The following is a 26,398-nucleotide window of genomic DNA, read 5'->3' as shown; positions in this document are numbered from 1 at the left end:
AGGAGCTGGGGGTGATGCCCAGGGAGCTGTTTTAAGTGTCTCCACTCTGCTCTATGCTCTGCATGTGGTTAACATCTACGGTTGGGAGCCTAGGGGATGTGCACGGAGGGCAGCCACGCTGCGCCCTGGAAGCTTCTTCAGGGGCAAGGCTGGACGTGGTGCTTGGGACGGGGTGCAGCGGTGACACGGGTGGCAGGGGCCCGGTTGGACCCGGTGGGCTCGGAGGTTTCACAACCCTGATGTCACTGTCAACATGGGTTTCGCTCCTGCTGCCCCTCAGGCATGAGGTGGGATTGTGCCCACACAGCCCCCTCAGCAGGGCTCAGCTGGGAGCTGAAGCACCAAGTCCCGGTCCCAGCTCCCCCATGACGTCACCAGGCCCTCATGCTGTCACTCCTAGCCGTGACGTCACCCCAAGATCACGTCACAGCCCTCCCGAATCACCTAAAAGCGCACCCCCCCTCCCTGAAACGCCCTTAACAAAGATGGCGGCGGCGGCTACAGGCGGAGCAGGCCCGGCTTCATCCTCCCGCCCGCTGCCGGCGGGAAGGAAGCGGGGCCGTGGAGCCGCCATGCCGGGGGCAGCGGGGCTGCTGCTGCCGCTGCTGCTGCTGCTGCCGGGGCTGGCGGCGCTGGAGCCGCTCAGTGTGGGGCTGGCCATCGGCGTCGCCTCAGCGCTCACCGGTTACTTATCCCACCCCAACTTCTACTGCAGCTACGTGGAGTGCTGCCCCAGCGCCGGGCACCGCATCAACGCCACCGGTACTGGGGTTGGGGACAAGGGGAAGGGGACGGGGGGCAGCGGGGAGCCCAGGGCTGGGTTCTGAGGGTGGCATCTCCCCGCAGCGCTACGGGAGCAGCTGGACGAGCGGCTGTTCGGGCAGCACCTGGCCAAGGAGGTGGTGTTGCGGGCCGTGACGGGTTTCAGCCACAACCCCAGCCCCAAGAAGCCGCTGACGCTGTCGCTGCACGGCTGGGCTGGCACGGGGAAGAATTTCCTCAGCCAGCTGCTGGCCCGCCATGTCCACCCCGCCGGGCTGCGCAGTAAGTTCGTGCACCTCTTCCTGGCCACCCTGCACTTCCCGCACCCGCAGCAGCTGCAGCTCTACCAGGTGAGCATGGGAGAGGCACGAAATTTTGGGAGAGGGGACAGGGAATGGGCAGAGCGGCTGCCCCAGAGCCGTCCTGCCCGCCGGTGCTACCTGCTGCTGGCTTCGTGGGAGAGGAGCCTGTTGTTAAAAGCTCTCCTGAGAACTGGAGCCCTTTGTCACACTGTGCTTTGGGGTTGTGGCTGGAGCAGCCTCAGGGCTCATTTGCTTCTTCCATAGTGGGCTGGGAGGGGGATGCAGGTGGGAGAGCTGGCCCGGAGTCACCAAGGAGTGTTTTGCACCATGTAGCACCGTGCAGAGCACTAAGAACCACATTGCTGGGCCACGAGGAAGTGTAACTTGCTTGAGAGCTTTCAGGTGACTTCAGTCCTTGAAACAAGGGACTTCTCAGCTTCACGTTTCAATGCTTGAAGTTGCCCCAGGCTGATGAGCTGGTAGGCGTGGTTTCTGCATGGAGGAGGAAATGCTGTGAAATCAAACAGAAAATACTTTCGTTTCTCCAAGACTTCCCATCCTAGCCTGACTGTAGTGTCACAGCCGTATGCTAAGCAGGAAGAAAATGAAAGTCTCTGATTTGTGAGCAGGATCTGAATTCAGTTAAATTCAGTGTCACATCAAAGGTTCAATCGCAAACATTTTTATGGTCGTCTCTAGGGTACAGGATACAACCAGTGAGCGCAGGATCTGGGCGGCTGCAAGGGTGCCCCTGGAGTCTGTGACACGTGGCCACCGTGCAGTACGTCCCCTGCAGCCCTGGCTTTTCAGTGTTTCTCACCTTCTTGTTCCAGGAGCAATTGCAGAGCTGGATTCGGGGCAATGTTAGTGCCTGTCCTTACTCCGTCTTCATTTTTGATGAGATGGACAAGATGCACCAGGGCCTTATCGATGCCATCAAACCCTTCTTAGACTATTACGAGCAGGTCGATGGGGTGTCGTACAGGAAAGCCATCTTCATCTTCCTCAGGTCAGTAGCACTTCTTTCAGTTGTTGGAGACATCCAAATAAATCTGTATTTATGATGTTAACGACGTTCCCCTGAGACCTAGCTCAGGTACAGCAGAAGAGCTGCCCTGGGGTGAAGACCATCCCTCAAAGACAGAAGGCAGCACCCTGCACTTGTGAGCGCAGGGCCCGTGGCTGTGGTGGAGCAGTTCTGACGGCGCAGCAGCTCACTGCAGTGTGCTGAGCTCGGGAGACTGGCCCAGAGCACGGTTAAGCTGAGAGCTCAGCTTTTGGGACAGTTCTCTGGGGTGGGTGCACCGTGTACCGGGTCTGGCTGGGATGGAGTTAACTTCCCCCGTGCAGCCTGTTTGGTGCTGTTTTGCATTTGTAGCTAAAGCAGTGCTGATAACACCCCAGTGCTTTGGCTGTTGCTGAACAGTGTTTGCACAGCCTCAAGGATTTCCACCCCCCACGCACACAGAGAGAGCAGGCTGGGGGTGGGCAAGGAATTGGGAGGGGACACAGCCAGAAGAGCTGACCTGAACCACGTAGTGCCATGCTCAGCAAGAAAAATTGGGGTAGAGAAGGAAGTGTGAGGTGTCAGCCTCCAGAACGACAGCTGTTGAGAGACTGGCTGGGTACTGGTCTGCCTGGGAGGATGGCGAGGGATTTCCTTAGCCATGTGCTTCTTTTAAATTTTTATTATTGTCCTTTCTCTTTCCCTTATCTACTCAACTGTCTTTGTTTTGACCAACAAGTCTCCTCACTTCTGTTTTTCCTATTTTTAACTCCTGTCATGCTGGGGGCAATGTGGGGAAGTGAAAGTGGCTGTGGGAGTGCTTGGCTGCTGGCTGGGGTCAACCTGCCCCACACTGATGGCAGTTGATAAGAAGTGGAGATTTTCCCTTACATTTTGGCTTACAGCTTTCTGTTTTGGTTACTTCTGCGACTTCAAGGCGACTAGCAATTCATGTAACCAGCTAAAAAGGAATTCTGGCTTAATTGTGTCTCAGCTCACTGCTGTGAACTTTTCTTTTATGGACAGCAATGCCGGTGGTGACTTAATTAATAAAGCAGTACTTGACTTCTGGACAAGTGGGAAGGACAGGGAAGAGATTCAGCTGAAAGACCTGGAGCGTGTGTTATCCGTGGGAGTCTTCAACAACAAGAACAGTAAGTCACTTTCCCCAGAAAATGGGAAGTTCCCTTACTTCTTGAGACAGGGTTATTTCTGCAATCTGTTCCTCACCTGCCATGACCCTGCCCTGCTTCCTGTGACACCCCCACACCTTCCTGTGGTGTCCCAGCTCCCTGCCCTTTTGTCCCTTCACTCCAATGTCATCCTGCCAGGGGAAAGCTCTCAGCACAGAGGGTGCTATGTGGGGACACTGAAGAGTAGCAGCAACAACTGCAAGGTGCAATCCCTCTGCTCCATGCAGCTAACCAGCACGCCTTGCCTCCCTGGGCAGCAGTCGAGATAAATTGCTTTGTGAATTCAGCCTGGTCTGCTGATCCTGCCCTATGCAGGCCCAAATTAAGAGGAAATCCTTCCTCAGTAGCTGTTTTAATTCCCCCTTCTCCTGCAGGTGGACTGTGGCACAGCAGCCTCATCGACAGGAACCTCATTGACTACTTTGTTCCCTTCCTGCCCCTGGAGCACAAGCACGTGAAGATGTGCGTCCGAGCTGAAATGAAAGCCCGTGGCCATGCTGTCGATGAGAAGGTTGTGGAGGCAGTGGCTGACGAAATGACTTACTTCCCAAAAGAAGAAAAACTCTACTCCGATAAAGGCTGCAAGACTGTACAGGCCAAGCTGGATATTCACGAAGACATCGCAGTGAAATACACGAATGCCAAGGATTGATTACCCCTCACCTCTCCAAAGCACTGCCAGAGCTTTTGGAAACTTGTCTATTTGCACTTTTTTTTTTTTTTGGTTGGTTGGGTTTTTTTTTACTATTGCAGGGAATATGATGAAAATTCTGGAGAGAGCAGTGTGGGCTTTTAAACTTTTTTTTTTTTTTTAAAAAAAACAAAAACATAAAATCCCACTGTTCATCTCTAAACTGGCTGATACCCAAATATTGCCCCCTTTTTTTAACCTATAGAAAACTTCTGAGCATGGCACATACAGCGCTGGATAAAGCCTCTCCTCATTTGTTAATTGCTGGGATAGTTAAATCCCTGATTTGCCTTTCCACAAAACAATTCAAAACTGAGGAACTCTTGCAGGCCATTATACACCCTTCCACGTACACAGAAGGTCATGGGCTAGCGAAGTTGGAGGAGTTTATGGTGTGATCCTGCCTGTGATGTTGTCTGCAAGGGTACATACCTCGATATATCGCAGGGAGAAGGTGCAGTGTTGGAAGGCTCCCTGTCCTTCACAGCAGCCTGGTGCTGTTGTGGCTTCTGCTGATGAGATCCAGCTATTTAGGATCGGAACAGCAGGATTCTGGTTTGACTGTTACATCCTAGCACGTCTCCTACTGTGGTAATAAGAGAAAGTCACGATGAGCTCAGAAGATCTGGTACTAAATGGGGGAGAAAGGGAATGAATGTAATGACTTGCCACTCCACTCCTCTGGGGAAAAAGAAATGGTGATATTTTCTCTTTTAATACTTTTCTGAAGGGACTGGACTTACACGGTAACTCCAGGGTGTCTGTCTTCCTAAACAGAGGGGTGTCACTTGCAACCTACTAGGCTGGTGTCTTCTTCTTAAGCAGAAAACTCGAGGATTTGACTGCTGCAGCTCGTCAGGTTAGGCTGGGCGTTTGTTCCAACAATCTGAAGTTCTCAAGATCTTCGTCAGTCCCCCGAGCTGCATCCAAGAGCCTAGGAGTGGGTAATCCCCCTCTCGCGCTGCTTGGAAGACACGTCCATGGCTGAAGTTATTTTTAAGAGTGTATTTTTATACTGAAGTGTAAGCAACAAAAATGCAATGCTAGAGAACCAGAGAAGGGAGTCTGGGGAAGGAGCTCAGCCTCCGATAACCCCACACCTATCTAGTGAAGTTTGTTTTATAGGAGCTTTTAATGCCAAGTGGTGTCTGTGTGGAAGCGTGAGTGACAGTTTAGGAGGCTGGGAAAGATTGGTTTAACCTTCACGTGTGTGGTAAGGCTGGGGTTAGACGTTGTTACAGCTTCAATTCTTTCATCACCTATCCATCCCTGGTGCAGGGCAGCAGTACCTATCACCTGTCTGACTGCAGTGTTTTTAAACTGTTTTAAGGCAGCGGGCTCTTCGAACTGCAGCATCTAACCCCTCACCCATGCTTAGGCTTACAAATGTGACGCAAAACTTATAAGCAAATTAACATAATAATGTTGAAGTTGCAACAGAGAGCCCAGCGTTTATGTAAGGCTCTAAATCAGAAGTGTCAGTTGCCTTTTACAGCTCCACGTGGAGTTTGTCAAACGTTGGCAAACTCTGACACTGATGCAATCTCCAGAGCCAAATGCTGGCGAGCTGTTAACCTTGGGACATTGGACTGTTGCTTTTCCTAAGTAGCATTTTGCCTTATAACTGACTTATTCATAGGTGTAAGCATCACCAGGTTCAGTTACTCCAAGTGCCAACTACTCTTGCAGTTTCAAAACACTAAATAACCCTGCTGTACTGCAGTCGGAATAAATCGTAAGTCACTTTGTCTCTTGCCTTGATTATTTCCAGCCCTAGAGAAGTCCTGTTTTATGGCAGCTTTCCACTAAGCCTCCTTTAGTCCTGCAGGATCAGAAGGATCAACTCTGGGAGCGGGGTCAGGCGCACGAACACTTCTCTCACCCAGCTGCAGGCGATGCTCCGAGCCAGGTCTGGTTTAGAGAGGGGAGATGTGACAGGGAGCCGGTCTCCACCCTTCCACCATCACTTCCACCTCTGGGGAAAGCTTCTTCCATCCACTCTAAGCCACCTCGGGCTTGGCTATACTGAAACACTTGCTGCCAGTGCCTGTCAAATGCTCGTGTTGATGCTGCAATAGCACGAAGCACAACTAAGAGGCTGGAAGAGCCACGGTGCTGCTCCTTTGGACAGTTTCCTCTGAGAAGCTGCCAGGCAGCACCACAAGTTTATCATTCCCATGCCTGCTTTTTTCCATCAACTGGTCATTTGCTAAAATCATGAGGTCAAAGCAGCAAATAAATACCTGAGGCCAGAGCACTGGCTTGCTATCAGATTCTAGGCCATTAGCATATTGCACAGCTTCAGAGCAGAACTGGCCAGTCTTAATGACTTGTTTTTAATCCCCTTGGGGAGAAAACTTGAAGATGCTGCTTCTGAAAACGCATATGGCCTCGATCACAGGTAGGTAGGCAGTGGCACCATGGTGGGAGGATGAGAAGTGGGGTTTTACCTAGTTTCTAGAAGACAAGTTCATCCTTACAACAGCATTTAGCACATCTGTAGCTAGAAAGCCCTCTGCAAAAAGCATCTGAGCGCAGCCAGTATTAACGATCTAGTTTCCAGTACAAAGTCCACTTGATTTCCTTTCACCAGGCAGCAGAAAAAAGAAGCACAGCTCCCTGCACCCATTCCCTTTGTAGTCAGAAAGGGAAATACCTGCACTCAAGCACTGCAGAACGCTTCAGAAAGCATCAGGTCACTCAACGCAAAAACACCAGAAGGTAGCTATGAAATATGTTTCTGATGAGGAAAGTTTATTTGTAATAGAAACTGGAATGAAAAAAGCCTCTGCATTTAGAAGGAAGTCGGGCACTCTGCAGTCACTTCAGCTGAGAGCTTTCACATTGGTCACAAACGCATTTGTATTGCTCTTCATCCTTACCTCCAAGGCATGCAGGGTTGTGAGAACAGGAAAGGCAGAACCCTGCAATTTGGTTTCTGAATTCTACAGGGGGGTGAAGAGGAGAAACCTCTTTTCCAGTTCCTTGGTGTAAAATTTAACCTGTACACGTTTCCCATTACGTTACAGCCTTCCCATGAAGCTGACCCAGCACTCGCACAGCAGGCTTCTCTCCCAGGAGGATCACTCTTAGGGCAGAGCACTGTGGGCAACTTTATCCATTAAAAAAATAACCAAAAACTGGAACCAACTACAGTATACAAAGATTTTTCACTTATTTCCTCTTTCTACTTCATACTAAGTCTTCCCACTGAACAGTATTCACACCAAAGAGTTTCACACTAACTTTGACTCAAAGGAAGCCAATTTATAGCACTGTTCTGAGACAGACATCGTTACTGCACTGCATTGGAAAGAACATACGTATTTTTTAATTACAGAATGTTCCCTTATCTTTACTGTGGCCAAGCTACTTGGGGAGAAAATACACGTCTGCTTTTAATGCTGTTACAGGAATTCACCCACACAAGCCCAGTGCTGGCTTTCACAAGCAGGGACTTTGATCACGATTCTCAATCTTTCCTAGAGACCATCCACATCAAACCAAAACCCAATCAAAATCAGGTCATAATCTTAGTCCCAATCTATGTGCCAGCAGCCCGCCGAACGGTTCCGGCGATCGATACACGATTTGAGAGGAGTCTTGGGCACGATCAAAGAGTCCCCATGTTCACAGAGCAGCTCTTCCTTACCTTGATGGCACAACACGACGTACCTGGGAGCCGTGACAATAAAAACGCAGAGGCACTGCCACTTATTTACACACCAGTTTAAAACAACGGTCCTTTCTTTACAAAGTGCTTAAAAATGAAATGTCCCAGGCTCTTCATTTTGTGATTAAGTTAAATTCGCAGCAATAAAGCCTTAGAAGTCATAGTAATAATCCAGCTTCGCATCCACAGTTTTACAGCCTTTATCCGAGTAAATTCTCTCCTCTCGGGGGAAGTAGGTCATCTCGTCTGCTATCCTGGTTAAAATGTCTTCATCCACAGTGTAGCCACGTGATTGGATCTCAACCCTGACACACATTTTCACATGTTTGTATTCCAGAGGCAGGAAGGGAACAAAGTAGTCAATGAGGTTTTTGTCAATCAAGGTGCTGTGCCAAAATCCACCTACAAAGGGAAAGACAAGGGCCTTGTTTCCTCTGGTTAAACACAGCGAGATCACAGCCCTCTGCTACCAACCAGTAAGCATTCATCTGTATTTTTAGAGCCCTGTAACACACAAGTCGGTTCATTCTCATGGTGCTTTTTGTATGATCTTACACACACAGATGTGCACGGCCTGTTGGATCTCTTTCCAACAAACACATTTGCTCCCCAGACACTGGTCTCACACCCTCACCTTTTTCACGCAGAGAAGAGCAAATTTTCTGTTAAGAGCAAGACAATCTGCTCTGGAAGAGCTGATTTATTTTTTTTTTCCCCAGAGCCTTCATCCAGCCTTAGATTTCTTTTATTTTTGCTTTCCCCTTAGCCCATGGGCATGTCAATAAATGCAGAGCACAGACTTCCTCCCATGTATGTGAGCCAACCAAGGTGCACGCAGAGCTCCTAACCTCTATTTCCTCACAGGAGCTGTCCCACAGGCCCCCAGACTGCTCTGTGGCTCCTCAGTAGCCAAACCCCAGAGGTAACACCAAGCAGAAACCCACAGCAGTCAGAGTACAGCTCGTACACTAAACGAGACCATCGCTTTTGTGGGGCTTTCAGCACCTCCAAAACGATCACAGTTTCACTCACTATTTTTGTTGTTGAAGACAGACACGGACAGTGAGTTCTGTATGTCTGTGAGCTCTATGTCTTCCCTCGTCCTCCCGTTTCTCCAGAAATCTAGCGCCAGCTCCGTTATCTTTTCAGCACCAGCATTGCTAAGAGAAAACAAAGGTTGTACCCGAAGGTAGTTTTAAAAGGCACCAAGCGCACAGGACATCAAGCCTGAGGTGTCACCTCCTACCTGAGGAATATGAAGATGGCTTTCCGGTATGACACTCCATCCAGGAGCTCGTAATAGTCCAGGAATGGCTTGATGGAGTCGATGAGTCCTGCGTGCATTTTATCCATTTCATCAAATATGAAGATTGATCGGGGACAGATGCTCACGTTTCCCCGAATCCATGATTGCAACTGGTCCTGAGTGGCATGAAAACAGAAGCAGCTGAGAGAATTTGCGTTGAAAAGACAGAAAACAGGACTGGTGCCCATTGGGTTTTGTATTCTTTTCAATTGTGTCACTTCAATAGCTTTGGCTTCTTGGCTAAAACATGGCTGAAAGCTGTAAATAAAACTTATAAAACCAAATGTCATGCTAGTGCTGGGAAATTTTGAAGACACCAAGAGACAAGACTGAACAAGCAGGAAATCTCCTCAACAGATGTTCCTGAAAATGTATCAAAAATGAAAGCCTGTCATCAGGACAAAGGACAGGTACCACCAAGGAACAGCAACACAAAGCAAAGCCCTGTCAAGTGAGCTGATTACTTTTGGCAGCACTTTGGTCAAAACTACAAACAGTGTTATATTTACTACGTGAACAGCACCACCAAGAAATGCCACCTGTAGTCACCAGCACAAGTAGAAACAGAATTCAGTTCTCAGCCCTTAATCATTCTGAAGTTAAATGAAGACAATTATGGGCCCTTCTTAAACCACAGCATTGCTCAGACAGGCTGATGCTTTACTGTAAAGATTCTCTCACTTAATGGTTACATCTTCCTCTCGTGTGACATTTAAGATAAATAACAAAGTAAATCAGAAAAAAATGGGTTGATCTGCTGGCAAATGAATGAGAAGTAACCGCTCTGACCGTTTCCAATGATTCATCATTTTTTGAGATTCGCTGCACAACCAGGCAGCAAAGGAAGGTGGCATTGGATATATTGTGGACAAGGAGTGATTGTTCCTCCTACTGCCACGGGCAGCAACTTTACCAAGCAGTGCGTTCATCTCAAAAGAAAAGCAGAAAAGGGTCTGTTTTATTTTAGATCAGCTCAGCTGCAAGGAGGATAAAAGCAAGCTGTAAAAGAGGAAACACTTCTGCCATTTAGAAAGTAGGCTTGTAGAGCTATTCCTATTTTCGACATTCACAAATGGATTATAAACATCCGGTACTAGAAAACACAGCCCTACTCATTCAAACTCTGCTGTTAACACGGTTAAAACAACAACAACAACAACAAAAAACACAACAGAAAACATGCATCTGAAATACTGCCCCACGATATCCACCTGCCTACAACGCTGCACTGATGCTTCCCAAACCCTGGGAATGATTCCAACTAAATTTACCTACACCCTTCTGGCAACACAGCATTCTGTTATTTTGTTTTACAGCTGGGAGATGGTAGCATAGCAAAACTAAACAACTTGCTCAGTACAAGAAGCAGGAAGTTACACACGTGCCTCAGACAGCAAGCTTCAGCTTTCCACAGTACCTAACGTGCCTGGCGGCCACCAGACAGCTCTCCAGTGCCACAAACTATTCCTTGTCTTTCTCAGTGCCCCTCAGCAAATCATCTAACCATGGAAACCTGCCCATTGACTGTTAGCTTTAAGTCACACACATTTCTAAGTAAAGTGTAGAACGATAAAAATTAACCATGTTGTTCTTCCCTAAAGAGGGGCTCAAAACACATGCAAAAAAAGTCTTTACTTTCATGGGAAAACCCGTCCTGCTGTATGTTAGGATTTAACCAATTCTATGCAGAAGATTCCAAAACTGCCATTGGGTACATTTTACAGCATAAAAGAGCACCTAGGTTTTTAGTTGCAATGCTGATGTCAGAGAACATAGGAAGTCCAAACATATAATAATGAGAATACAATTTTAGACAGCTCATACAGCAGCTTTATTAACCACGATTGTAGTGAAAAAGCATTTGGGCTTGGGTGTGCAGTCAGTGCTGGCAGAGCCCGTGGGGTGGCGCAGCCCAAAATGCCTTAGGTTGGGTACAGGAGGTGCAAATACCCCCCACTGCCAGCTGTTAGGCACAAGGAACGTTCCTCTTCTTATGAAAAACTCAGCCATGTGTCTCAAATCATAAAGGTTAATAATTATAGCACCACGAGGCTGTAACGTTCACAACTGAACGCAGCAGTGACTGCTGCCCCCTGCCGCGAGTTCTGCCTTACCTTGTAGGTGTTGATGTCCTGAGCATGAGGGAAATGCAAAGTAGCCACAAACTGATGGACATATTTACTCTTCAGACCGTTTTTATAAATGCTTTCAGCGATTATCTTACTGACAAAGTTTTTGCCTGTTCCAGTCCAGCCGTGCAAGGAGAGGGCAAGAGGCTTTTTGGCATTCTCGTTGTTGAGGAAGCCCTTCACGGCCTTCACGATCACCTTGCTCACCAGGTGCTGCCCGAAGAGCTTTCTGTCCAGGTTCTCCTGCAGGGCTGGGGAGCAGGACGACGAGGTCAGAGGCGAGACGGGAGGAACCGCCCGCGGCTCCCGGCCCTTCCCCGGCCTCACGGGAGCCACGGGATCAAAGGGCTGGCCGAGCTGGAGTCAACCCGCCGTCCCCTCCCTGTCCTCCAGGCCCTAATTCCCCGTCCCCCTTCCCTATCCTCAAATTCCCCATGCTCCAGGGCCCCCTTCCCTGTTCCTTGGGGTCCTTTGGGGTCCCCTTTCCCTGTCCCCCCAGGACCCAATTCCCCATCCTGCAGAGCCCCAGGACCCCCTATCCTCAGGTTCCCTTCCTCATCCCCCAGGACCCCAATTCCCCATCCCCCTTCCCTATCCCCCACCTCCCATCCCCTTCCCCATCCCTTCAAGACCCCATCCCCCAGAGCCCAATTCCTCACCCCTTTCCCCTATCCCCCTTCCCCATCCCTCGACACCCCCTAGCCCCCAGATCCCCTAATCCCCCTCCCCACCCCCCTAGGACCCAGCCCCCTGCCCTCAGAAGCCCCAACACCCCCAGTTTCCCTTCCTCATCCCCGGGACCCCAACTCCCCGTTCCCCCATCCCCAAATTTCCTGCCCCCCCCTTCCCCATACTTTGGGGCCCCCTTCCCCGTTCCCCCAGGACCCCAACTCCCCGTCCCCATCCCCCAGGACCCCCGGGACCCCCCCCAGTCCTCCCGCAGCCACCACAGGACGAGTCCCCACCATCCCCTCATCCCCTCCCCGCCCGGTACCGGCGGCGGCCCGCGGGTCGTGGCGCTGCAGGCAGCACTCCCTGAAGTAGCAGTAGAGCCGCGGGTACGAGATGAAGCCGGTGAGCGCCGAGGCGGCGGCACCGGCGAGGGCCAGCCCCAGGCTGATGGGCTCCACAGCGCCCACGGGCCCGGGCAGCGGCGGCAGCAGCAGGAGCAGCAGGACCAGCGCCAGCCCCGGGGCCGCCCGCGGGCCGCCCCGCCGCCCCGTCATGGCCCTCACGGCCCCGCCGCCTCCCCGCCAACGCTCCAGCCCCGCCGCGCCGCTTCCGCCGCCGCCATCTTGGGACCGGGCAGAGGCGGAGCTGGCGGGCGGGGCGGCGGCCATCTTGGGAGGGGCAGATGGCGCTTCGAGGGTGGCGGCGGCCATCTTGGGTGTGGCGGCGGCCATGTTGGGAGGGTGCTGTAATTAAGGGATGCTCATTAAGGATGGGACAAAGACCGCAGTCAGCCAGCCTGGACGTTTTGTTTTGTGTTTTTTTTTTTTTTTTTCACCCCCTATTTCTGGCTAAAGGAGCAATTGGGGTTACCCCCGGCCCTGCAGAGGAGCATCATCAGCTGTAAAGGCAGCTGTGCCCAGCCCAGAAGGAAAAAAAAATGTTCGTTTACCACAGTTTCAAAACACTTTTATTGCTTTTAAATTCAAAGTTTTGCCTTCAGGCTCGCCCACAGGGCATTTCCCGGCTGGCAGGCTGCAGGGCCTCACCCCCAGGTGCCCAGGGAGCTGAAACGAGATGTTCCTCAGGCTCCCCAGGTACAGACACACAGCAGTCAGTGAGCTGCTGCCAAGGCCTACAGGCAGAAAAATACAAAAGGCCACACACAGTACAAAGCCCATAATCCCCATGCTGGGTGCCTGCTGTCACTCCTCACACTGTGACACGACAGCACTGGGCTCCTCCAGGAGCACCGAGCTCACTGCTCTGCACTGCACTACATGCAGCGAGGGCCCTTGGGAACACAGAAGAAGTGTTTTACAAAGTTGCATCCTCCCCAAGATGGCTTTAAACCTTCCCTTCAAATTCACAAGGCAAACAGCACTGCTGCGTTTAAACTATCTATGTTTTCCATACTGTTTAAGGTGTAAGAATCTGTAAAAGAAAATGTGTTTTCCCACTAAAAAAAGACGAAAGCTCACATTTTTATAAAAGAAGTTTTATAACTGAAAATAAATTATATACACAATTTTACCAACCAGAGTTCACAACCACCTGCAAACTGATTCACTACAAGATCACAAGAAAAGGTTTGTAGTTAACACCAGCACGCGAAGGCAGTGACTCTCCACCTCCGTTTCAGGACACTGACACAGAATTCTTTATTTGTAGAAAACAAGAACTTCTGCAAAGACTTCAGTCCACGTTCATTAGTATCGCCTGTTCATCTTCTTGAATTTCTCATAGTGATAATCGTCGGTTGCTTTTTCATTGGGTGGACGTTTGCGATTTGGAGGAGACCCTTCAAACAACAGAGAAGGAAATAAATAACATTTCCTGTCCTTTCACATACGCAACAGAAAGAAGTTTTAATTCTACCACTTTCCTTACGAACTCCACAGAACTACAGCCCCTTGCCATGAGAAAAGGTATTCCTTTAGTAACCCGTGCTCCTTAATCTAGTGCCCTTTGTCATCCCAGCTTTCAGCAAACCCTTGCCCATCAGCTTGGCCAATGTGTTTCGGTTCTGACCTTTGCTACTCCACCTTCAGGAATCCCTAAAACATCCTCCATCCTGTGTGACCTGCCATGGGTACAAGTGTAACTGCCCCCTATGGACTTCAAATACAGATTGCTTCACTTCCCCACTAACTCAGGGCACCCACAGAAGAGAAAGCAAGAGCAGCTAGATCGGTTCTCTGTTACATTTCAGCATCTTCCTCTTACGACATTTCAAGTTCGGAACTTACGCTCAGGTTCTGGCCTCTCTGTATCCCCCACTCTCAGAGGACGGGGCTTTGGCTCTTCTTTATTTCTTCTCACTGGTGCATTTAGCTCCTCGTGATAAACTAAAGGAGGGAAAACATCAGATAAGGAACATTTCAGAGGCGTGTTATTTAGACAGACGTATTTCTATTTGTTACAACTGATCTTTAGCAGAAAGAACAGAACAAGCATTCCTGTAATTGGCTTATATGGATAATCAATGCATGCAAGATGGGATACAGCAAATTTCAGTAGCACTGTTTCATCAGAAGTGGTCCAAAGATTCTTCATTTCCTTTGGAACACACAAATCTGACTCCAAATCACCTCTGTAGGCGTGGTTAGACACAGTAGAAGGCTGCCTTTCCTCCAGATGGCTGCAGTATGAGCGTCTCTCCCGGAAATTAATTCCCATCTCCTGTCTAGTAAGATCTATGTATGCTTGACCACCTGTGTGCTTTGGCAGCCCGGAAAATTGATTCTCTAAATTATAACCCATCATTTATAATCACAGACAAGGCAGGCATTTACAGCACACGTTCACGGAACAACTTAAAGAAAAAGTCTGGAAATTTATGAGGCACTGTCAGCTGGGAGTTCAAGAGCAGAAAGTTAGGCCGTCAGTAATACGTCCCCCTCCTTGCTGATGGATGGGAAAAACAGGCCAAGCCACATGGGGTCTATACGAGCATCCCAGAGAAAGGAATCAGACAGCTGCTTGTGCTGATCCATGAACTAATTTCTCCTGAACCAGACTCCACCCCAGCTGACCGATTTTCTTTAGCAGAAAGAAAGCAGAAAGGAGCAGGTCACACCTGGGTCAGGAGAGCTCCAGGAGACTTACATCTGTTGTGCTGGACATAGTTCACAGCCATGTTCGTAGGAACAAAGGAAGTTTCGCTGTCTTTCTTTTTGTTCTGCTGCTCTGCCAGCAGCTTGGCCTTTGCCTCTTCAGTTGAGATAATGTTTTTAATTTTTGCACTAGAAGGAAAAAAAAAATCATATTTAAAAACAACAACAACAAAATCATATTTAAGAAGGGTAACAGGCAAAGGAATTATCCTAAGCAGAAGGATTTGGGTGTAGTAATAGCGTTGCTATTGTATTTGATATGCTTTTTGAGGGAGGAAGCAGCGCTATAGAAACTTTGGTGCTTAGATGCTTTGCTTCCAAGGCACAAGGTTAAGCTCACATCTGCTGAACACCTCACTAATCCAGACCAAGGCTGAACCCCATCACAGAGCGCGGTGGGAGCTGTATAATCCAACCACACCACTGCTCTGCCAGTCAAAAGCCTCTAGTCGCAGTGCTCCCCCGCCACTTCAGGCCACGACTACCAGCTCTGTGAACAACGTACTCGATTCCCAGATCCACTTCAGGGATGCCGCTTAGCATCTGGTTGGACAGCATCTCTTCAGTCTTCTTGGCAGAGGAGACACGGATGTTCTCTGGCAGCTCATACAGAGAGTCCTCAGCATTCTTAAGCTTCACCTTCTGCTCCTCATTCTCCACAATTCCTTTCCTCTTCTTCAGCTCTGTCTCAATGTACTTCATCCTAAAGTGCAGCACACAAGGGACACGTGGTATTTAGCTCTGCTTTCTGTACTCTGTTCCAACGCTGCTGCGCACAGCTGCGAGCACTCTGTGAGCGCTCAGTGGCTGGGAGGGAGGAATGAAAAATGTTTCCAAAAGCACTCAGCTAACATCAACCACATGAAACAAGGTATTTTCAACTCTGTCCAAGAAATGACCAGATCCTCCAAGCTCTTTCACAACCAGCAGGGAAGGCGGCTGCTGGTGTTTAATGCCACATTGCCCGGCTGATTGGCACCTCCCAGCTTTGCCCAAAATGCCGCCTTAAGTCTGGCAGCCAAAAGGTGAAAGAGCAAGCAAAGGTTTCTGTGAGAATCAGGAGGATGTTTTGGGAACACGCAGTACTGAAGATAGGAAAACAAACAGCCACAACAACTGAGAGAGGACAGCCAACCCAGAATTCAACATCCCAGTCGCACAGTGCAGCTCAACTTACATGTCAGCATCTTCATCTCGCCTGTTGGTCTCAGCCGAGAAGGAGGTTCCCAAGTTGAGATCTTCCTCTTCATTAATCCTAAATGGAAACCACAGCACTGCAGTTGTTTGTTTTAACTGATTTGACAGGTTAACAAAACAGGAGCTAGCCAAACTGAATTATATTAAATTCTTCAGCATCTGCTCAGTTTATTGCTGTGTCTTAATACCAAGTCCAGGGAAAGGTCTTCAGAGCTCACACGCACCCACCTGTCCTTGCCTCGTTCTTTCAGTTTCTTCATGTCCACCATCCCCCCAGATTTTATCTTAAATGGGTCATCCTGGAATTTAAGAAAAAATGAGAAACCCTGAAGCTTCCCTTCAGCTTAATGCTAGTTTTCAAAATCTGAATGAAAACAAAGAAAACCACTGAGCTGTGACATCAGCCCTATTCCAGGCCAGACTGACCCACTGCACCACACCGCTGATCTCTCATCGTTACAGCTTAGCAGCGAGGTGCTGAAAGCATCGAGAACTTACCACAAGCGTCGCTTCTTCTTGCAGCTTCTCTCCCACAAGCAGAGCTACAGCGCTAATCAGGCAGATAAAGTAAAAAATTAAAAATCAGTAGAATTAAACATATTGCCAACAGCACCACCTTTGTTCACCCCTCACCAAATCTAACACGCGATCTCAAACATTTCACTTGTGCTGAGTTCTCAATCCTCTTAATCCCTTCACATGGGCAGAGGACCTATCAAGTTTTAGGGAGACGAGAAGATAATGCAGAGAGATTTTAGTGCCTTACTAATTTAGATTTTAGTCACCAAAACAAGGAACACAGCTCACTGCTGGGGCACTTTTCAAATAGCTCACCAGCTAACCAGTGACGGTAGGTAAGAGAGGAAAGAGGGAAATTAGGATGCAGATGAGAAGGGGCCCAAGTTACACCTACCATTCTGCTATGTGTACGGGACAGATGTAACCTGATTAAACGCATTTCATCATAAAAAAGATTAAAATTGGGATTTAAATATTTTTAATATTTTTTTTTTTTTATGGACACAGAACAGACTTTGCCCACTGTAAACTGATACTGAACTGCGTGCCTGTAACTGACTCACCCTCTTTTCCATCCTCAGGTTTTAACGTATAAACCTCTCTATCAATAACATCCTTTTGGCACTGCTGGACAAGCAGCTTCCTATGGAAAGGAGGCACAGAGCAATGGAGAAATTCACTGCTCCCTACAGCACCAGACAGAGCACATCCTCACCCCCCCGGTGCTGCAGCCCTTACCTCACCCCATTGGGTCGCTTCCTGAGGCTCTGCACTTCTTTGGCTTCCTCGAGTTTTAACCTGAAGAAAAAACGTTGGACTTGGTACCTGATGCTTTGGTTTTAGTTATTTCACTTGGTTTGGTTTCATGCATTTACGTATTAGTGCCCGCCTACTTTTACGGTTACACATTAAGTAGACATTTTCTATTTTACCTTATTAAAAGTTTTATTAAAGAGATCAGAAGAAACACGTGGCATCAGCTGGGCTGCCCCTCCAACATATCTGCCCTCAGATGAAGAGCAAAACACCCAGACCCCGCAAGGCTTCAAGGAGCCAATATGGAAAACACGAGCCGGGCATCCCTGCCCCTGGATTTGGTTTGTTGAGACCTCCAGACAACGAAAACCTCCGTAGCAGTAAGGCAGAGGGACACAAGGAGCTAACGCGGGGCTCATTTACTCCTGCAGCCACCCAGTGAGCTCACAGAACGACGCAGCCGCTTCTGTCACAGGGATGCGACAAAACGCTCGTTTTGGGCAAAACCAGGGGCAGCTCTGGGGCCGAGAGCTCACGGAGATATCAGCGCCTCAGGAAACCCCGCCCGCAGGGTTCCGCGGGGTGAAAGCGCAGGGAAGCGGCGGGGAAGGCCGCGATATGACGCGATAGCACGCGATATGACGCAGCACGACGTGACATGAGGCAGCGTGACGCCGCGCAGCGATGCCGTGACGCGACACAGCGGCGTGGCGCGGCGGTATGACGTCACGCTGCGGCACGGCAGCGCGACGTGACGCCGCGACACGACGCGATATAACGCGATATGCCGCGACATGACATCACGGCGGCGCGGCAGGCCCAAGCAGCGGCCTTGGCCTACCTCCCCCGCGGCCCCCGTGCTCTCACCTGACCTCCCTGGCCAGCTCCTCGTCCTCCTCATCCTCCTCGGGTTCCTCCCGGCGCTTCCTGAACATCCTGGCGGCCGCCATGCCGCCCCGCCCGTCCCCTCCGTCGCGGGGTGATGACGTCACTCCACCGCGCCGACACCGCCCCTTCCGCCAGGGCTTCGGCCTGGCAAAACGAGGGGCGTGCCCCGCTCCCTCCGCTCCGGCCGCGCCCCGCGGCCCCGCTCCTTTGGTTCCCCCCCCGCCTCAAACGTTCCCCCCGCCGCCCTCCCGCTCCCTTCCCGGCGGCGGGGCGGGGGCTGCGGCCGCGGAGATCCCCCGGGGGTCCTTCAGGGATCCCCAGAGGTTGGGCCGCGAGCAGGTGAGCGGGAGGCGGAGGCTGGGTCCCGGCCCTCGGCCCCGCTCCCGAGGCGCAGAGGCCGCAACGGCGCCCGTGGGCCTCAGCAGCGGGGCCCGGGGGCTCGGGGCTGGGCTGAGGAAGCCTCGGGAGGGGCCTGCAGAGCCCCTCGGGGAGCCTCTGGTAAAAGAGGGGCGAGCCCCAGCCGCTGTGAGGATGTTTATATATCTAGGGCGATCCCCAGACCCTCAGTGTTTAATATTTGTTTTCAGCCAGGTCCCCAAATCTCCGCGCCGTGCTGACCCCCCAGGGCTAAGGCTCGGTGGAGACGTGCCCGTGAGGAGAGCCGAGCCCGCGTCGTGCTGAGGAGCCCCTGGATTCTGGCTCTTTCTCGTCCAGAGAGCGGTTGGGTAAGTCATTCCCGTCGGTAAGTCATTAATTCCCTTCGGTAAGTCATTAATTCCCTTCGTAATTCCTGTCGTGGCGGTGGGTTGTGCGGGATGAGCGAGCAGATCTGGTGATCGCCTTCGTGAAAGCAGTGCCGGGGCTTGGTTTGGTTTGTGCCAGGCTTGGTTTTATTTGTTTATTTATTTATTTTTTTATTCGTTCCCTCTCCGAATCTGCGCGCTCTGAATCTGAACTGTTGAAAACCGGCTTTCGTTCCGGTAGCAGACCGAGCAGTTGTTTTGAAATGAAAATAACAAGAGAAACGTGTCGCCGTGCAGGCACAGCCGCTGATTTTGGCAGCGACTGAAGCGAGCGAAAGTAGGTTGCAGTTGCCGTGGAATTGTTCTGACATGTTCACGTCCTGTTCTTCCCCAGCGCTTCTTGAGAGAGACAGGCTGGAGGACTTGTTTTAAGGTAACTTTTTTTCCTATTGTGCTCAATACGTTCTGACAAGCAAAGCTAAGCTTTCTGGCAGTGCTTTTGTTATTAAATTCCTAGTTTCCTGAGCAGCGTTTGAGAGCTCTTTGTGCCAGGTAAAGCTCTTGGGGCAGAGCTGTGGGGAGGCAGGGATTTAGTACTTTCGTCTGAACAGCCACAGCTCAAACCTTTCTGATGCGTTTGGTCAGGGCTGAGAGGAGAAAATGATGATTTTGCTCTTTTATTTAGGAAAGGAAAGGAAAGTGTAGGTGGGAAGCTCGGCATCCTGGTGCTGGAAAGCTGAAAGGCACGGTTTTAATTTGGAATGGAGGGGTGGTCCCGTGGAATGCAGTAAAACCATCCACAAGACTGTGCTTAACGTAGTGAGTTCCAAAAGCAGTCTCCAGTTAGCTTAAACTGCTAGAGATTAGGGGGTCTGGAGTTCGTTTTAAAGCAATATTTTGTTAATTTGGTTTTCTGGGAAACCTCTTTTGGGAAAGGGATAAGAAACCAGGGAAGGCGAAATAGCAAAAATGGCACTGATACTAAAAGGAGTCGGTTTTGTAGAAGGATCTCTGAGTCTGAAAGCGTCCCAGTTTTCTGTGTTAGCCACGGATACAGCGGTCTTGTCACTTGTCTGTTAAATCAGTGTCTGTTACGAGGCACTGCTCTGCCTGTCTGTGAAGCTGCCTGACGTTACTCGGTTGTTTGTTAAGCATCTCTTCACAGGTTGCTGTGATCCTGGTTCCAACCACAGCTGTTTGTAGGATGTCAATATGATTCCTTCCCCCTCCAGTTTTGCTTTGCTCTTCCAATTCAGTTCCAAAGAGTGTTGCAAAAACACTGTTACAAAATTATCCTTGGGGTTTGTCTTCTGCCAAGGCAAGGTGCTAGGCAAGCTTTTCAGCTCCCAGGATGCTGAAATGGCTTATTTGTTTACCTCTCTTTTTTTTTTTTTCTCTGTACTGTTAGTGATTCAGACCAAGTAGCACTGGAAATTCTTTCAAATGTCCTCAAAATGTGAAAAGAACACAGAGTAGCAACCATTGTTAACTTTAAGTTCATCCAAATTTTTAGTTTTTTTGGTAATGATGTAAGCTTTTCATGTCTGCTTTGTGTCCAGCCAACAGCAATATTTTGGATCCTGGGTTGTGTTCTTAATATTACTTATCTTTTTTTTTTTTTAAACAGTCACAAGTGAGGTTCCTTGCTCTATGCTTAAGAAACACAAACCCTTTTTATCTTCTTTTTGTAGCTGCACGTTTCTGAGACATGTTTCAAGTCTTTAATGTGCCCGTGGACCACCATGAAAGTGTTTATTGTGCTCGGAAGCATGCAGCTCTGAAATCCTCTGTGCTTGCAGCGCTTGGATGCATGAGATGGGTGGAACAGGGTGTTACATTTCGTACAGTCTTTGAGAGCTTTGTGACTTGTTAAAAACCTATATTAAATACTAAACTTCTCAGAGGCTGAAGACTGGTTATCAGTTACAGATCTTTTAAGTCTTATTCCCTCTTGCACAGCTTCATTAAAACAATCATCATATTTTTAACATTTGATAAAGTAGCGTGATAAGGGACTAAAGGTTAGATACAAATCAGCACAGTATGGGCACCTCGAGGCCCCCAGACACCGTATGCTAAGTACTTGTCTTGGGCTGCAGCGCCCTTTTGCTTTTAATCTGAGTTTCATGCAAACAAGCTAGTTAGATTTGTATCTCTTCGTGCTGTGTGTTTGTTTGGCAAGAGGAATTACGTTCAGACCACCACATTTATTTTCCCATCCTACCTGCTGAGCTAGAACATAAAACCCATTTTCTAGGGGGAAAAGTGGAGTTTATCAGCCTAGTCAGGTTAATGGAGTAGTGTATTCATGGCACGTAAGCCCAGTTAAGGTATGTAGGCGAGGCATGTGTGAATTAAGGGCAGTTTTTATTTATTGCTTTAGGCCCCTGCATCGTTCAGAGATGCTACGTGATCAGTCTGGGAGTCTGAGATTAAGATGAGGGTGGTCAGTGGCTCACTGTACCACTGCTTTCATTTTGTGGTGTGATTTTACCAGCTACAGCAAATCGTCCCTCAGCTTGATAGCTTACCTGAAACCAAACCAGCAGCTGTGCTCCTGCTGCTGTCCCTGCGTGCTGAGCACCCTCCTACATTTCTGAACACACATTCCACGTTACACACATTATTAGCTTTGTTCATGTGTTTCCTCCACACCCCATTGCCTTGCTCACTTACCTACAATATCGTAACACAGCCGCTCTAAAGGGGGTCAGAACTGTGCTAGCTAATGTCAGTGGGTCCAGATTTAGATTTGTTTTGGTCTCATTGAACCTTTAAGATGAATATTTTAACCTCCAATATACAAAACAAGCTAATTTCTCTTCTTGCAGCCTGTGAGAGCAATTCTGACATGTGACTGAGTAGAGCTATCCTTTCCTGTCCTAGGAAAACACCCTCCCACAGGTGAGAATGGGGGAGACAAGAGACATCTGTCCTCACCTGGATTCCATAGGAGAGGTGACCAGGGATGATCTGCTGCTCAAATCCAAGGTACAGGGTGTTCTGGTTGTCAGTCCTTTCCCTTTTTGCTATTGTGCATGTTTTTGCATGTTTGCTTTTCAAAGAAAATGCTGCCTGTCTCTGTAGAGAAGAGTACCTTGCACATGTCCCATAAAATAAGCCCCTGTCAGTCCCATCTGGTGTAGTTCTCACTGACACTGTATCCTGCTCAGATGTTTCACCTACCTAAGGCACTGCAAATTGTATATTTAATTGGAAGCATGGGTTTAAGAAATGAAATACTGTGAGCTGCAGGCTGGGGAGGCCCGTCTCACTGAGAAGTTTCCCAATCCTGAAGGACTAGATTACTTTAAACAAACAAGCAAACAAACCTTCTTTTACCATGAATATGCAGGGAACCTGCCAGTCATGTGGAGCTGTGGGACCAAATCTCTGGGCTTGTCTTCAGGTAAAAATGGCTTGCTATTCGCGTGCATGATATGGTGGGGCTTTTCTTCAATATAAATCTAAATAAAAATATAAAAAGAAGATGTATTTGACCAGGAAAAAAAAAAAAAGAAAAAAGAAAATCAAGAGGGGGCTTTGCGGTAGAAATATGCACTGTTTTTGATGGATTCCAAGAAAAAGTCTCCCTAGATTGAAAGCTAATGCTGTCAAAATACACTCAGATTTAACAGTTTGCTTCTCATAGGTGATTTCCCCCCGAATGGCCCCACTAGGAATGAATATCATTCCCAGCATCGACTGCCTCTGCTGGCAGCTGTGAAGGGAGGCTGCAAGTGTGAGACTTCAGAAGAGAGGGCAGGTGCTCAGGGCAGTGAGGCAGAAAGGAATGACAAAGGGCACGAGGGTGGGCAGGGGCAGTTTATTTTTACACTGGAATGCCCAGATGCTTGGAGATTTGGCAAATGAGCTGCTTGTTGGAGCAGTTGCCTTGGAATGGGGAGGTTACACGGGTGCAAACCCATGTAGGGTTTGCAGGTTTTCTTTTCTTAAATTCAGCAATTCCAAATTTCTGTCTTATTCTGGGCCCTGGAAAAAAAGAAAAAGGCTAGGAAAATGGCAAGATCAGTTCTGAAGTTGCAGCTGCTGGTAGGACTGGGGTTGCAGACTGTTTTGTGAAGGGTTTAATTTGCTGTGCCACTGTACTTTTGCTCTTTCTCTCACCAGCTCGGTTGTTCTTATGTTGGTTGTGGGGAGTCCTTTGCTGACCACAGCACGCTTCACGCACAGGTGAGCTTTTCTCTGCTGCCCACCTTAAAACAGAGAGAATTGGATTTTTCCCATTACCTAATCCTCTTCTACGGTAATCTGGTGGTCATGTGTTTCGGTTTGAGCCAGCTGTCAAATCGTTATTTCATCTTTCAATTTCTAGGCCAAAAAGCACAACCTGACAGTGAATCTGACCACTTTCCGGGTCTGGTGTTACGCCTGTGAGAAGGAGGTGTTCTTGGACCAGCGGCTGGCCGCGCACCCGCAGTCACCGCCAGTGAAGTTCACTGAACCGGTGGGTCTGTGACACAGCACGGCAGGGTTGGATGCTTAACAGGGTTTTTGTTTACCCCTTGCAAAATTAGCCAAGAAATTTCCACTGTTGTCCAGGCTATTGTTGTGATAAGAACTCTTTCGCTGAAGGTGGCAAACTGTAGTCATATTCCAATAGCTTTATCTTACAGAATCTCCCCACAAGACGACTTACAAATGAATTCAATATCCATTTTGATTTTTTTCTAACCTTTCCTAGCCTCTTCTGTGGGGCATCTGTTTCTGGGAGGTATGACAGCAGCTATAACGTCTTAATTTTCATTGCATAGCCTATCAAAATTTTAGCTGTCAGACTGGAAACGCATGTACTTGTGACACTGCTGCGTATTCCCGATGCCTCTTTCATCATGCACACTGGAAGCAGTAATTGTATCATTTCTATTTCCTGTGTGCATTACTGAGAAGGACAGACAGCACAACTGGTTCTTCTCTCCCAAATGTGCTTTTCTAAAGGCTGGCTAGATTTACATATAAGATGATACCTCTCGTAACTCATCTTCTGAAGTAGGACTCTCACTGATGCTTATTTTTCTGTCTTTAATCTAGGATTCTCCATTGCCTGCTCACCCTTTGAAGGCCGTTCCAATTGCAGTGGCTGATGAAGGCGAATCCGAATCCGAGGATGATGATTTGAAACCAAGAGGTAACGCTGCATCGAGTTGATGAAAGGGCTGTGAGGGTAACTCTGCAATAGGAGCAGAGTGCAGAGCCTCCCTAGCAAGGGCCAGATTCCCTCTCCTTTGGGAAGGAATGTAGAAAGCAGCACTTCTGGAAAGTTTCATGCTTCTCTTGTTTGTGCTTTAGGCCTTACTGGAATGAAAAATCTTGGGAACTCCTGCTACATGAATGCAGCACTTCAGGCTCTCTCTAACTGGTAGGCATTAGGGCCTTTCAGTTGAGTCTTTACTAGACTACACTAAATATCAAAAGTGGCACCTCTGATCTGAGTCCTTTGTGAGTCATGCAAAGAGAAATCAGCCAGGCTAGGTGCAGAAAAAGGAATATGAAAAGGAGTGTGAAAAATTTAGTGTTTAGGAAAACAGAAGTTTTACCGTAGGAAAATGAGTGAAAATAGAAGTTTTAAAGTAGGAAATGGGTGAACTCGTGGCTTGTGTATAGATGAATAATGGAAGTAAATCTTCTTTCCACTGTGAAAGAAATGTATTTATCACATGGGAAAGCATGTCACCTCTTTCTGTTCTCCCAGATGATATCATTGTAACAACTCCTATCCTAAAATATTCGGTAGCCATCCTGCTGAAAACTAGTTTCAGGATCTCTTCTCTATACCCGGTACAGATTCACATCAGCTTTTTCTATTTAAGTTAGAAACTAAGTCTGCATCTGAAATCAATTCTTCCCTTGATTTAAAAGCAGTATCCTACGCATGTTTTTAAAAAGACATGCATTGAAGTTTTGATTGATCTTATATAGAGGCAAAAGAGAAGTCTCTATGTGCTGAATTCTTTGTTTTTTCCTGGTAGCCCACCTCTCACACAGTTTTTTCTGGAATGTGGTGGACTGGTCCGCACAGATAAGAAACCAGCACTGTGCAAAAGTTACCAGAAGCTGGTGTCTGAGGTTTGGCATAAGAAACGGTGAGTGGTCGCTCCCTAATCTAATCTGGACAGTTTTCATGTATATGTTGGTTCTGAAATACAGCATCAGCAAAAAGAAGTGGGATCTTCAGTGATAAAGGCACCTTCTAGGGCAGTCAAACCCTGCATAGACAGGTATGCATGGATTTCCCCTTATCTAGGAGATCCTACATGCTGTTCTGGTGCATGTTGTTGTCAGTGATCAAAATAATACATTCTTAATAACTTTAAAAAGGAATAATGGATAAAAAGATAATGGAATAATGGATAAAAAGATAATGGAACTCTCTTGGCTATTTCTGAGTCTGTTGCATGGACTGACCAGCACTTGAAGGCACTGCTCTTGATTAGCAGAGGGACTGATGATTTGGATGGAGAAAGTGGTACAGAGCTGACACTGAGATTTTACCAAAGAGAGTGGAAAATGCAGGTGGCTTTTTGGGAAGTGTTTGCTAGTGGCTCACCTTTTAGACTAGTTCAAAGCACAGTGGTAAATAATGCAGCTCTGCTGAAATTAAATGTCTGCTCTGTGCAACTGTAATTGATTGAGGGGGAAAAAATGCAATACTGTTTGGATTCCTGGTCTGATGTTTGTTTCAGGTTAGTTTTTAACAAGGGATAAGCAAGATGCAGAGCAAAAGTGAACTGTAACTTTATGTACCAGGCTGCAGACTTTGAAGCAGAAAAATATCAATTTAGTATTAGTTTTGACTTGCCTCATTTACTGGTCCCTGGCCAGCCCACCCAGATTTTGAGACAGACGTGCTGCTGCAGAAGGAAACTGAGTAACTAACTGCAAAACCCTGCTATAGAGAGAATCACTTGAGACAATTCAAAGTGTGGACAGAGCTTTAAATTAAACGTGCTCTGGGGACGATTCTGTCTGGAAGGATAGGCTGAAATGACTAAGATGTTTTCCTTCTCTTGATTTGTATGTCACCCAGCTAATAGAGGAACTAAGACCAGGATTTGCAGGTGCATAATTATTTTTTGTCCTCTTTAACTAGCGACCACACCCTGTTCTGTTGCTTATTGCACAAACTGGCTCCAGGCCTGATAAGCAAACTAACTTCTTTTTTTCTCCATATTTAAACAGCCCGAGTTATGTTGTTCCAAGCAGTCTATCTCATGGAATTAAACTCGTCAACCCCATGTTCCGAGGCTATGCACAGCAGGTGGGGCCTCAACACAAACATGCCATTATTACAAAGATGGTGATTTTTTTTTTTTCCTTCCTGCAATGGTGGTGTTGTGAATAGAGAGAAGAGCTTGAGCTCAGGTGTCACGCCTGTCTTGTGTCAATATTAGTGATCTGATGGAGCACTTGGGTGGGATTCAGGAGAA

The 26,398-nt window shown here is 48.2% G+C and overlaps 4 protein-coding genes across 12 annotated transcripts in view; 2 read left to right on the top strand and 2 right to left on the bottom strand.

The window, feature by feature from the left end:
* The first annotated feature begins 500 nt into the window (after positions 1-500).
* TOR1B (torsin family 1 member B) lies at positions 501-5,702 on the top strand. Its single transcript, XM_082775961.1, has 5 exons — positions 501-762; positions 847-1,112; positions 1,898-2,073; positions 3,097-3,224; positions 3,638-5,702. The coding sequence occupies exons 1-5, from the start codon at positions 573-575 to the stop codon at positions 3,913-3,915; spliced, it is 1,038 nt and encodes a 345-aa protein (XP_082632087.1). The 5' UTR covers positions 501-572; the 3' UTR covers positions 3,916-5,702.
* Positions 5,703-6,693: 991 nt separating this feature from the next.
* LOC309885701 (torsin-1A-like) lies at positions 6,694-12,345 on the bottom strand. Its single transcript, XM_082775930.1, has 5 exons — positions 12,057-12,345; positions 11,048-11,313; positions 8,874-9,049; positions 8,660-8,787; positions 6,694-8,029 (listed from the first exon to the last, which is right to left on the bottom strand). The coding sequence occupies exons 1-5, from the start codon at positions 12,286-12,288 to the stop codon at positions 7,779-7,781; spliced, it is 1,053 nt and encodes a 350-aa protein (XP_082632056.1). The 5' UTR covers positions 12,289-12,345; the 3' UTR covers positions 6,694-7,778.
* An 865-nt stretch (positions 12,346-13,210) lies between these two features.
* On the bottom strand, positions 13,211-18,303 carry LOC309885445 (splicing factor C9orf78). Its single transcript, XM_082775355.1, has 9 exons — positions 18,187-18,303; positions 17,302-17,361; positions 16,543-16,594; positions 16,273-16,343; positions 16,025-16,102; positions 15,353-15,550; positions 14,840-14,976; positions 13,981-14,079; positions 13,211-13,532 (listed from the first exon to the last, which is right to left on the bottom strand). The coding sequence occupies exons 1-9, from the start codon at positions 18,267-18,269 to the stop codon at positions 13,441-13,443; spliced, it is 870 nt and encodes a 289-aa protein (XP_082631481.1). The 5' UTR covers positions 18,270-18,303; the 3' UTR covers positions 13,211-13,440.
* A 55-nt stretch (positions 18,304-18,358) lies between these two features.
* USP20 (ubiquitin specific peptidase 20) overlaps positions 18,359-26,398 on the top strand; it is a 34,797-nt gene continuing 26,757 nt past the window's right edge. For 4 of the 9 annotated variants that reach the window (XR_014318799.1, XR_014318800.1, XM_082775339.1 and 1 more), the window contains exons 1-11: positions 18,359-18,546; positions 18,795-18,932; positions 19,345-19,383; positions 21,837-21,941; positions 22,306-22,359; positions 23,082-23,144; positions 23,287-23,418; positions 24,003-24,099; positions 24,261-24,330; positions 24,941-25,054; positions 26,151-26,229. Coding sequence is in view for 7 of the 9 variants with exons in the window: in XM_082775339.1 (XP_082631465.1) it covers positions 21,861-21,941; positions 22,306-22,359; positions 23,082-23,144; positions 23,287-23,418; positions 24,003-24,099; positions 24,261-24,330; positions 24,941-25,054; positions 26,151-26,229 (690 nt within the window). In the remaining 2 variants the exon portion in view is untranslated. The other 5 variants (XM_082775340.1, XM_082775344.1, XM_082775342.1 and 2 more) reach the window with 5 other exon arrangements.

The sequence above is a fragment of the Aythya marila genome, assembly GCF_965140915.1.
Source record: "Aythya marila genome assembly, chromosome: 19".
Taxonomy (NCBI): domain Eukaryota; kingdom Metazoa; phylum Chordata; class Aves; order Anseriformes; family Anatidae; genus Aythya; species Aythya marila.
The sequence above is the reverse complement of the archived record's forward strand: the minus strand, read 5'-3'. Positions and strand labels throughout refer to the sequence as shown.

Coding starts and splice junctions, on each gene's coding strand:
- TOR1B (XM_082775961.1), top strand. CDS start 573: ATGCCGGGGGCAGCGGGGCTGCTGCTGCCGCTGCTGCTGCTGCTGCCG. Junction 763..846: donor GCACCGCATCAACGCCACCG/GTACTGGGGTTG, acceptor ATCTCCCCGCAG/CGCTACGGGAGCAGCTGGAC. Junction 3,225..3,637: donor AGTCTTCAACAACAAGAACA/GTAAGTCACTTT, acceptor CTTCTCCTGCAG/GTGGACTGTGGCACAGCAGC.
- LOC309885445 (XM_082775355.1), bottom strand. CDS start 18,269: ATGGCGGCCGCCAGGATGTTCAGGAAGCGCCGGGAGGAACCCGAGGAG. Junction 16,344..16,542: donor AAGAAGAAGCGACGCTTGTG/GTAAGTTCTCGA, acceptor CTTAAATTCCAG/GATGACCCATTTAAGATAAA. Junction 15,551..16,024: donor CGAGATGAAGATGCTGACAT/GTAAGTTGAGCT, acceptor GCTGCACTTTAG/GATGAAGTACATTGAGACAG.
- LOC309885701 (XM_082775930.1), bottom strand. CDS start 12,288: ATGACGGGGCGGCGGGGCGGCCCGCGGGCGGCCCCGGGGCTGGCGCTG. Junction 11,314..12,056: donor CGACCCGCGGGCCGCCGCCG/GTACCGGGCGGG, acceptor CCTGCTCCCCAG/CCCTGCAGGAGAACCTGGAC. Junction 9,050..11,047: donor AGGACATCAACACCTACAAG/GTAAGGCAGAAC, acceptor CATGCCACTCAG/GACCAGTTGCAATCATGGAT.